Below are 12672 nucleotides of genomic sequence, written 5' to 3' on the forward strand. Positions count from 1 at the left end.
CCATGTGGTCCAATGAAACGATAAGCTAATGTAGACCACAGACCAGTCAGGTTGCCCATACTGACCCCTGGCATATGAGCATCAGAACTGGACCACGGAGCAATGGAAGAAGGTGGTCTGGTCAGATGAATCACGTTTTCTGTTACATCACGTAGATGACCAGGTGCGTCACTTATCCTGGGGAACACATGGCACCAGGATGCACTATGGGAAGAAGGCGAGATGGAGGATGCAATGTGATGCTTTGGGCAATGTTCTGCAGGGAAACCTTGGGTCCTGCCATCCATGTGGATGTTACTTTGACACTTACCACCTAAGTATTGTTGAAGAACATGTACACAATTTCGGCAGCGAAAGGTGGACCAACACAATATTATATATTTATATATATATATATATATATATATATATATATATATATATATATATATATATATATATATATATATATACTGTATACACACACACATACACACACGTATATATATATATATATATATATCCGGGCTTCATCATGAGTATGTGATGTGTGAAAGAAAGCTCTATTTTAAAGTCTGTGGGTTCACAGGTTTTGATGTGTGAACAGAACATCAGTGTTAAATATCATCATCTTTGCTGCTAAACTATTTAAGTCTGCAAGAACAGAGGCTGTTTGACTAGCAGGACCTGTCGTGGAACGCAAGACTATACTTCATTTTCTATAATCAATTTGCCTTTAAATTGGGTTTGTGATTAACCTCTGCATGAATATGCGTCTCTTTATCGTGAGCGTCCTGGCCGTGCAGTTGGCGTTGAGATTTCCATTTGCCATTTCTGAAGTTTTAGAAACTTTCACTAAATGTAAAGACTTTTTCTATAAAGAACAGCCTCCAGTGATTTCCGGCATCTTGGATTCACGCTCTCTAAATAATCGCTACAAAATAATCTGTCAAAAATATCAGAATGTGTACACATTTGCAACCTTCTACAACACAGAAAATAGGATTCCTGTTTTCTCAGCTTACAAATACAGTGGGAAAAGAAGTCCTAGAAAAAGAATTCGGTGGATGGTTGAGTCTCAGGTGAGTTTTATAGCAGTTTTCTTAATTCGTAGAACATAATTATGTTTCAGTTGTATTTATCTGCTAATATATTTATTATACTTTTTACGATATTCATTGTTGGTCTAGTTTACATTTTTCTGTATGTCTATATTGACTGTCCTTTACCTGCTCCCATTTAATCAGTTGTTTTATGGCAAAAAAGTGAAATGTCAGAATTTTATGAATTTGCTCTTCAGCACTGATTTCTATTAATTTAATGTCTTAAATGAACAGTTAAAAAAATATTTTTTTTCTTCTTTTATTTTGTCATTACTACCAGTCGTGTTGTTTCAAACCTGTAATACACTTGTTTACTGAAATGTCAGCTTATATATTTTAATTGAATGGCTTCAGGAGACATGGTATATAGGAATTTCATATTGTTGTTGTATGAAAAATAACTCAGTAAAGGTTATTTTAAAATTTTAATTGTGTTCTGCAGGAGAACAGCAGATTTGGAACTAATTGTATTTTTTGAGTGAACTATTTCATTAATCAGTAAGGTTCTTAGTGTTTTAAAGCTCTTTTACATATTTGTTCTGCAGCTTGATCCTCCTGTTGATGACATGACTGTGCCATATGCAAATCAGGCTATCAATGAAGACTACAACAATATCCATTATAAAGTGAACCGTGGTCACTTGTTTCCTTGCTCTTATGCAGCTGATGAACTCTCTGCTAGCTCTACATTCACAATGACAAACATTGTGCCACAGAAGATCACCTTTAATAACGGCAGTTGGAATCGCATGGAAAGAGAAGCTATGGACATCATGAATAAGAATTGCATTGGCAGTAATGATGTTTTAGCTCATGTGCTGACCGGAGCTATTCCTGGAAACAATAAACTGAATGGGAAAGTCAACATTCCCTCTTTTATGTGGATGGCATTCTGCTGCTACAACAGCACAGGAAATGCATTATTCTCCCAAGCTTACTGGGCCCCAAACGTAGAAGAAGACATCAATAAAGGCAAAACTATGGATAAAAAGAGCCTGCAAGATTTACAGGCATTTCTGAGTCAACAATTGAAAACAAAAGTACAGCTGTTTAATAACAACTGTGAAAAAAAGAGAGTACAACCAACTAAAAGTAGCAGAAAGATCCACAATTAATTCATTATCATCTTCTTTTTTTAGGTTTGGAAGTGACAAAAATGCTAATTTAGCTTTTCCAAAATCCTACCCTGGAATTCTATAATCCTGATTTTAAATATTTTTTTTTTCATTTTTAATTACAGTACTTTGAAAAATATTTCTGAAGCCCAGAGTCTGTTTTGAGACTGTGTGTAAACTGTGTGTTTTTAATAAATCTTATGCAAGTTATATCAGAGTCATTTCACTGTCTAAAGGGAAGGGAGGAGTATGAAAGATGACTGGCATGTACAGTCCAGTTGCAGGTCTCAGTCTCAAGAGTTCACACAAACACATTGCTTTAAAGGGCAATTTCACCCCAAAAATTATCCTCATATCACTTTATAAACTATATTGCCAAAAGTTTTGGGACACCTGTCTTTACATGCACATGAACTTTATTGACATCCCATTCTAAATCCGTATGGTTTAATATGGAGTTGGCGCACCCTTTGCAGCTCTAACAGCTTCAACTCTTCTGGAAAAGGCTTTCCACAAGGTTTAGGAGTGTGTTTATGGGAATTTTTGGCCATTCGGTAACAATTTACAATGTGGTTGCACTAATATGAATTAATTAACTAATGCACAGAAAATCATGAGTTAATGTGGGACTTGTGAAGAATCTTAATGTGAAGAACTTAACCATTTATTAATGATTACTGCATCAGCAATTAATTAACAACTATATGGTTAAACAATTAAGAAATCATTAAATTGTTCTTAGTTAAATGTGTCATAATGTATTAATTCCCTAATATTAATAATGAAAAGTAATATGTTATTTACCACAAATGGTCAAAGCCATGCACGTTTTAATTAATTATTAGCTAATGATTTAAAAAGATATAATTATGTTGACTTTACTTGTCAAGGCACATGTCTATTTTAAAATAATTCAAAAGCCATAACCACAATGACATATTACTTAACAATTAGTTAATAGTCATGTGCCTCAAAAAGTAGTCTTAACAATGACCATTTTGTAAATCATTAGCTAATGGTTAATTAAAGCAGACTACTGGAAGTTGAAATGCATGGCTTCGACCCATTTATGATTTACATTGTTAGTTAATTTAATATGTTATTAGGGAATTAATACATGTGATAAGGTTCGTGATAGGGTCAGGAAGGAAGAAGACAGGGGTCGGCTTTGACTGGGACTCTCTCTCTTTATTCAGACTTCAAAACAAATAAACAACAGACGCAAAGCGTGTCACTCTATATCCTCGATATGGATCGCTTCTTTCCTCTTTCAACAGGCTCAGTTTCTCAAATTCTCTCTCAGGTTCGTCTAGACAGTATTCGCGAAGTGCCAGTCCAACTCTCTCTCCCATCTCTCCCGGCCGCGGCTTAAATGCGCTCTCTCCATGCCAATCACTGCAATCAGAAACAGGTGTTCGTCATCTGTGCTTGACCTACACCGCTCCCGGTGCAGACCTGTCCGAAGCGTCGGTCTGCAGTAAAAAAGGGAGAGAAAAGTTAGGAGCTTGTAGGAGCGGCCCACCACACAGAGCCGCCTTCAACTGAGTGAAAGCCTGCTAGCACCGCTACGTCCACTGAACTGTATCTGGTTCTTCCTTTTTAGTTAGATCAGTCAGCGGGCTGGCGAGGTCCAAATAATTAGGTACAAACCTCCTATTATATCCCGTCAGCCCCAGGAACTGTCTAACTTCCTTTTTGGCCTTGGGCTTGCGCTCGCAAATGCTGCATATGACGCTGCTCCCGCTATAGATGATGATGTCATCTAGGTAAGCAGCGGCATATGCAACATGCGGCCGAAGAATTCGGTCCATCAGGTGCTGAAAAGTCACTGGTGCCCCGGAAGGAAGGGTAACGAATTGGTGTAACCCAAATGGCGTGGTGAAAGCTGTCTTTTCTTTAGATACTGGAGCAGTACTGTTACGTCCCTACGTAGTCTAGGGTTAAAAGGACTTATAACAGAATTAATGTTGGTATGATGTGTGGAGGCAGCAAGGTTCAGTTCCCAACCCCAGAGCTTCTTAACAAGAGATAGACCTCATAACAACTTGTGTGGAAAAAGAACAAGGACTTTTATTTCCAAACAGGGGAGGATTGAGGCTTCAAGAGGGGGCAAGGCCAAAACAACAAACATAAAACCTCTAACTAATCAGGAGAAAACTAACTAAACTCAAAAAGTAAAGAAAACAAAATGCAACAGAAGTACACAGTTAGTATTCCATAACTAACTTAAACAGGAGAAAACAGAATATAAAGAAATTGGCACCCACCTCTTTACTAATCCTTTCCCCAAATGATTAAGAATATAAAAGTTGCTTGTCAATTTTACTGTTAAATGATTAACAATAAAAAAAAAAAAAAAAAAAAATTCGCCCAGTCGCTGTAGGATTCTTCTATGACCCCCATCTCTATCATCGCTTCTAATTCTGCATGGACCACTTTTTTTGTGTTCTGGCAACCTATACGGCCTGTTGCGCTGGATGAGGATGTTGGATGAGGTCTGTCCGACTTGGTAGGGGCGAGAACACGTCGACAAAATCTGCCTGCTGTTGTTTGAGGTCTATGAGCTGGGAGGATGAGAGGTGATCTCCTCCCGGGACCAGGGCGTGAGATTGGGTCTTCTGAAGCGCCTCTGGTCCGAGATCCTCCTCTCCACTCGCCACCGTCTTAAGCATCATGGCCTCGGCCTCAACCCATTTTTTTAACAGATTGAGGTGATAAATTTGATGTGCCCCGTCCCTATCGGATCGAATTACCTCATAGTTAAGATCGCCTACTCACCGTATGACCCTTAAAAGGTCCTTGCCACTTTGCGAGTAATTTGGAACTAGAGGTTGGAAGTAATAATAGGACTTTATCTCCTGGTGAAAATTGACGGAGCCTAGCCCCTCTGTTGTATAACTGTCTCTGTTTGTCTTGAGCCTATAACAAATTCTCCATAGAGAGCCGCCCCAATATGTGGAGTTTTATTCTCAGGTCCAATACAAACTGAAATTCATTTTTACTAGCAGCGGCTTCTCTGATGACATTGAGAAGCTCAAAGGGGGAAAACCCCGTGGAGAATTGGGGGACCTCGCGGACAGCAAACAAGAGAGGTTCTAGCCATTTATCCCAATTTTTGTCGTCCCTGTGAACAAACTTACGAATCATCGTTTTTCGTTTACCAGCCCATCTGTTTGTGGGTGATGGATGCTGCTGCGAATATATTTAATGAAGCTTAATAAGTGGCGGGACGGATGTAATTGTCACAAGGGAGCCCCCCGGCCCTCCTCCGGGGGGAGGAAGTTGTGCTGCTAGCACTTCCTGTCGAGCAGGATCCTCCATCTCTGGGTGGCCAGTCTCAGGGTCTCTTACGACGGCGCTTGCCACCTGGCTTGTCAGCGGCCTGAGCGGGCTGGACGTCCTTCCCCCGGCTGGCTCCACGCCTACGCCCGGGTGGAGGCTGCTGCTGGGCTGTGGTGGGAGCGGGGGTGGGTGGACGCCCTCGGCGACAAGCAGGCGGAGGTGCTGCCGACGGCGGCAGGGTGGAGGCAGCAGCGGACCGCCAAGGCAGGATGTGCCGGATCAAAGCTCTGGGCAAACTCTCGACCAAGTCGCCGAACAATCCAGCTGACAAAATCTATCAGACCGGAAGAGACTCTACAGGCCCTGGACGGGAGCTTCGGGTCCCTGCGCCAGCTAGAGGTGGATGTCGGACACAGTTGCATCGCGACGGCCCGCTTCACCGGCGGCAGAACCTCATACCCCCTGGCCTGCCCGCCGTCAAGGGTCGTGCTTTCCACGACCTAGTCAGCTCCCCATGCACCTCCGGGAAGAAAGGCACCGGGGCGGGACACTGACAACCAGCGCAGCCCGCCCAGAGAAACCAATCATCCAACCTAGAAGGTTCGGGACAAGGCGGAGGGTTCCACTCAAGCCCGACCTTTTCGGCGGCCCGGGAAAGCATAGCGGTCAACTCCGGGTCCGACACGACCGTTGCCACTCTCCCAGAGGGAGGCAGTACAGCCAAATCTTCATCCCCAGAGGACTGAAACTCACCCTCCGATGCAGCGATCGACATCTGCTCGTCCGCGGGTGCCCCAAAAGACACCATTGGCCGCGCATGTGGGGGGCCGACGGGGTCATCCGAAAGCACCACCGGTTGCGGCGCTTGTGAGGGATGAGGGTCCCGACGTGATCCTCAGGTCACCCCGGCCATCCGTCAAAGTAGGTCTATTCTGCTGGGCAGGAAAAGACCTAAATCGAGCTATGGGTAGGGGTCTCTACCTTCCCGAAGGTAGGCGAGTTTTGACCTAAGCACCGAGATAGTCATGTTCCCGCAGTGAGAAAACGAGCTATCCACAAACGCCGCCTCAGTGCGCTCAAAGCCCAGGCGCAGGCGCCCAGAAACGCATGGGTGGAAGGACATCCTGAAAAGGACGGCACGTCACCTGTGACGTGAGGAAAATTTGTTCTTTTAGGTGTTGAAGCACCCAGGGATCGACCGCGGCAGAATATTGTCACAGGCAGCTCGCTCACTTGTAACTGTGTGTTTTAATGGTGCATGTACTTTTAAATAACCATAACTTGCTAAAATTTCAACCGATTTTCAAACGGTTTCGTTTGTTATAAACAACAGAGATGTAGTTATGCCACTACATACTTATAAATAATTATAACCATGGACTTTAATATGAAAGTAACATTGAGCAGAACAGATTGGTGCAATGAATATACACACACACACACACACACACACACACAAGGCATTTATGTTAAATCAATATATAGGCTACTAAAACTGTGTAAAATATGATATATATATGTATATATGCATGCAGAGAGGTATGCATGCATACATGCATACATACATACACACTTTATAATAAGAATATCACTATTATAATAAAATAATTTGTATCTAAAAAAAAAATGCAAACGTTTATTTTCCCTCCTACATTTCACTGTGCCTACTTCAGAGACCACTTTTCCCACCCAATTTTGCCTACCATCAAATGCCTTACCTCTTTAGAAAGCGGAGACCCTGTAGTTTCTGGAAATGAGCAGAATAATTGTGTGAAGTACTGGCAGAGTTATAGTTTTATAATAGTAAAACTATATAGTTTTTTACACAAGCTGCACGTTTAAGTCATTTATCGAAACGAAAAGCTGCAATTTCAACGTGTTAAAGCATCCATATTTGTAGCCATGTTAATGACGTTTTTAAGAAACGAAACCATTTGTAAATCCGTCAAGATTTCAGTGAGATAAGAGTATTTATGTTCGTACAGATCACTCATCTTACATTAGGTTCCACAGAGCCCGACAGAAAGTTTGCCTGTGACAAGATGGCCGCCGGTGATGATGATGGTGACTCTGCAGTAAGACATCTAGCCTTTATTATGGATATCTTTGAACACAAACACAAAATAGGTTTAAAGAAAGTTTGGATAAAAAAAAAAATAAAACTTAAAAATGTGAATTTTTTTTAATTAAATGGAAAGACTAACAGATTAATAAAAAAAAATTATATTTGTAGCAAAAATATTAAAAAAAAAAAAAAGTTTTTGGTCAAATTGACACCAATAGCACCCTTTGAAATTTCAGAAGCACCCTCAGTGAACTGATTCGTGATCCAGGCCTGGGTTGCTGCTTGGTTACTACAAATTAATATTGTTTCCACGACATAGTATTTCCACAAAAAATAAGTGACACTAACCCTATGTCCTTCCTGGTCGCCCTATTGTAGACATTTTATTTTGTATTTTATTTAATTTTGCTTTAAAAAATAATAATAAAAACCCCTCCCGAGGCATAATCCCTGTTTACCATTGAGTACTTTTGACGTGCATTATCTATTTTAATTCAGCATCAAGTTTTTACTAAAAAAAAATTCATTTTTTTATTACATTTTTTGCATTCACGTCACTTGTGTGTGTGTGTGTGTGTGTGTGTGTGTGTGTGTACAAACACATGAGCTGTTTCTGGTACTCCCAACATTTGCAACCGCAAGCTTTTATTAAAGAAGAAAAAGCATTTACACACTAAGAAGCACAACCTTTACATACAAAAAGCTTAGATAAAAGGTGATAGAATTAATGAAACTTACTTTGGCAGAAATTTCTTATGCTGCATAATATGATTCTGCATTATCTTATATAGGCTATGTTTTGGTTTAATTGTTAATTACAGTCTTTGTCAAACAACTTTACTTTTCTGTTCCAATTTTTATTTAGGAATGTTTGTAAATCATTCAGGCTCTTGAGTTTAAAGTTTTTCCCATGATCTGGATTTGAATTTGGTGCCCAATAAGTTTTGGAGACCCATGATCCCCCTGTGCTGTTATAGCAGCAAAATGCCATCCACATATACGAGGGAATGTTGATTCTTTCATTCAGAGAAATATTTCCAGGTAAAGCTCCTGTCAACACATAGGCTAAGATTTTATTGTTGTTTTTTTGGTCACGACAGATATCGTCCATGATTTCTTTAGTCCGTTGTTCCACGTGAGGCCAGATGTCATTCCTCTGTGGGATACTGTTGGTGAGTGTGAATGTAGCTATAGCAGTTTCTTTATCAGCTGCATGAGAGACTGGAAATAGCTGACCGGGTTGCACATTTTGTGCATTATCATTGTAGTCTCCATAGCAAGCCTGCTTGATGAATGGCTCATTGATTTCATAACTTGAAGGTTCAAGCTAGAATATAAATAAATTGAAAGATTATTCTTTTGTGATAACTGGTCAATAAACAAGAAATGAAGTAAACAGTGAACAGAGAAGTAAAACAATTATTTTATAGCTATAAAGACATGAAAACAATCCGCTAAAAGTAAAATTACCTGCGATTCGATCATCCAGTGAACCTTCGGTCTGTCAAATTCCTGTCTTCTGGTGTATTTGTAAGCGGAGTAAACGGGGATCTTCCGTGTAGTATCATACAGTGTTGCAAACCTTTTACGTTTGTTATATTGTTGACATATTATTTTATAACTACTGTCCTGTGCGCCTAAATCCTTTGGAATGCCAGAGATATCCGGAGACATTTTATTAAAAAAGTAATCAGAATCGCATTTACTGAATGTGTCGACAACTTTAGATGTGATGCACGGAAAAAACAGGAGCACAAAGATGCTCGCGATAAACAGACGCATCTTCATCTGTGTTCAAGCACAACTGAGTGGTGAAAGTAAAGCTGAGGTGGTTGTAGAAACGAGAATGCACTCAGCTCCGGCAACACAGTCTGTACTTATATGCCACTTCTCTAAGACACGTAAATCGTTTTACTCTGATACACACACCCCTAAATCTGTGAACTCAAGTTGCACACGCTTTCTGAGAAGCTGAGTCACGCATTATTTGAGGGTTGTTTTCTTTCACACCTTTAAGGGAAATGGTGTGGGTTCTATAATTGGTCACCATTTATTGGGCGCCGTTTGTAAAGCGGCTCACGCTGAAAATAACAGCAACATTGTCACATTTAGCTTCAAACAAGGTTTAAAAACTGGTATGAATTTTTGATGGTCACTTTTTAGCACATTTACAACAATATTTGTCAACTTATTTAATATTTAAAATTACATTTTTAAAATATCTCTGTTACAACTAAATGTTAAATCTAAATGTTAAAGAAGCACTAGGTAACTTTTCAACCTTCATAATATATTTTCAAGACTCTTGTGATGATACATCGACTTACAATAGGTTGAATGACACGTCTGCCATAGCCTGATGGGGTCTGAATCGTTTTTAATCGTACTTTTAAACTTCGGGTTTCGGGTAGTAACCCGAGAACAAAAAGAACTACAAAATTCGACTGCTTTACGGCATATTCGTCACTTCCACCAACACACACACACTTCCAATTCGGACGTGCGAGCCCAACTTTGTTCGTCGGATAATATAGTCATGTCCAAAGCAGCAGAGACAAATAAGAAAGAAAAGGTTTTGTTGGAGGAAAGCAATAAGAGGAAAAGGAAAAAAGTGATGGGATTAAAGGCAGGACGAGGATCAACATGTGACCAGCGTTTGCTCGTCGGCGTGAGCTGAAGGAGGCGTGCCCGACCGATGCTGTCATGCTTGTTATGGTGATTACCTACCACTCAAACATTGAACTGAAGTATCATATAGATTCTGTAAAACAGTAACCAATAGACTACTATAATGACGCTGGCTTGTAAATGTGAGCATCGCGATTATTTGCCGTTTGAAAAAAATAAAACCCATGAAATTATATTCATATGACATGCTGAAACATATGCCACTGACTGTAACGTTACCTGGGATGAAGACATTTCACACCCGCCGCCAGAAGAACACCTGCATGTGAACTCCTCAGTGTTCAGGGGAACTGTTAGTGCTGCACCAACCCGCGGGACGCTTTTATGAAGTTATTTGGCCCGCACCGCACCACTGTATATATTTTTACAATCCACCCCGCACCCACGACCATTAAATAGACATACGGGGTCCGCGGGTTATGAGACGACCCGCGCATCACTAGTTCAGGGCTATCAGGGCTGTCATGTCAACAAATGCACGCGCGATGGCATCCCCTGTTGTATGACTTACGACAGTCGTTGAGGACATTATTTTTTCCCCAACTGTAGGGGGACCCCGAGAGCAAAAGTTACCCAGTGTTGCTTTAAAGGGTCATGAAACCCCCCTGCTGCAGCGGTGTTTTTTCACACCTTCGATTTGAAAAAGCTTGTTAAAAGGGGAGTGGTCGACTGTGAAAAGGTGGGATGGTATTGTGTGGAAAGAGGGAATGTTTGCATAAATAGGGGAGTGTCTGTCAGTAGGTGCTGAGCGGTTCTGAGACATGTTCTTGGTTCACGTTGGCATTGCTTACCACAGAGAGATTAAATGAGGGATGAGTACAGCGAATGAGAGAGCTATGAGTGGCGTGCAGCAGAGATCGCAAATCATTCAGCTCTTCAAAGTTCAAACCAGCATAATTCAGTGAGAAATGAAAATAAATGTTATTCTGCATGACGAAATATTTTGCAAACGTGATAAAACTATATTTGTCCAAATATGCACGCTGTTTGGCAAGATGAACAACGCGCCGACTTGATAAGAGAACGTGAACCACCCAACATGCGATGTGATAAGAGATGTGTAATTCTAGATCGGGGTAAAAGCGAAGAGGTTTGAGGCTAGTCTCGACCGCGCATTGCCGTGACGATCCGCGCTGTCTATCACTCGGCAGCTAAATCTATATTTGTCCAAATATGCATCACACTGTTTCACTAAGAGCCCGAACACATGCGGTTTAGTGCATGGCTGTGACGACAAATAAAACGGAGAGGACGTGGCTTTTGTTCATTAGCCTACAGATTACAGATTGGTTATTTTGCACTCCTGACATAGATAGTCAACGCTTGCAGGTTCGGCGTGCGATTCCTCAGGTGAATTTTACTTTACCGAGCCTTTGTAGCAAAGGCTTCCACAGACGGCGCCGGTTACAGCTCGCTCGGCGCCCTTTACGTTACTTCGTATCAGCACAACGCCTAGCTTTCCTCCGTGACTTTTCCGCACGCTGCTTCCAAAACTTCCCCACCATATCTCTACAATAATGATGTAAGACGAGCCTGACAGAAGTGACTGTCTCATGCATATTAACTAAATTATCTTGTATGCATACTACAGCGCAGGGATTGGACTGAATGAGCTTTATGTCATGAATATATATCGAGAATCGCTCGGAGCGGTCGACGTCAGCATGTGCCCAGCTGCCCATACTTGGGCCGAAAAGGCCGTGCCGACGTCAGCATTTGTGACGTTGCTCCGACTAAACTTTTCAAACCGGAAGACAGAAATCGCTCTGAAAAATGCAAAAATAACTATTTTCACATATGCATACCATTAATGAGTACCCTTAGTGTTTTCAATGATGTGCAGCCTATACATATCTGTTTACATCTCAAAAAAAGTGTTTTGGGGTTTCATGACCCTTTAAATCTAAATCTAAATGTTAAATCTAAGGTTCCGTGTGTGTTTATAGCATCGTGTCAAATAAGTAACGAATAAAACCCATCCAAGGAAATTGACTCTTGGACATAGATTATTGTGACAATAACTACCTAAAATAATAAACACGTTTGGAGAAACTGTATTTGAGCTGGATTTATGATGCGGACTTGACTTATTTATGGGTAACACCAACAAGGATTAATCTTAAATCTAGATTAAATCTAGGTTTATCTAATAATTCTTTTGCACCAAACTTTAAACCTTGCCTGCATCTAAACTTGCATTTAAACTCACCGTTCACCTGTCAGTTACAACAGCATTCAACCAACGTGTGTGTGTGTGTGTGTGTGTGTGTGTGTGTGTGTGTGTTTGTAATATAACCATTGAGATTTGAACTGAAGTTGTAACAGATTAAATATATACATCAATTAATTTATTATTTCATATAATATATATTATTATCACAACCAAGCACGTGGAGGTCAATGCAATCCATAGGGAACTCCTGCATTATTTGTGTAATGT

General features: G+C 40.7%; 1 protein-coding gene across 1 annotated transcript; it reads left to right on the top strand.

Moving 5' to 3' along the window:
* The first annotated feature begins 644 nt into the window (after window positions 1-644).
* LOC137048216 (endonuclease domain-containing 1 protein-like) lies at window positions 645-2390 on the top strand. The gene is made up of 2 exons (XM_067426268.1): window positions 645-1061; window positions 1628-2390. The coding sequence occupies exons 1-2, from the start codon at window positions 744-746 to the stop codon at window positions 2195-2197; spliced, it is 888 nt and encodes a 295-aa protein (XP_067282369.1). The 5' UTR covers window positions 645-743; the 3' UTR covers window positions 2198-2390.
* The last annotated feature ends 10282 nt before the right edge of the window (window positions 2391-12672 follow it).

Source organism: Pseudorasbora parva, chromosome 19 (genome assembly GCF_024679245.1).
Source record: "Pseudorasbora parva isolate DD20220531a chromosome 19, ASM2467924v1, whole genome shotgun sequence".
Lineage (NCBI taxonomy): Eukaryota > Metazoa > Chordata > Actinopteri > Cypriniformes > Gobionidae > Pseudorasbora > Pseudorasbora parva.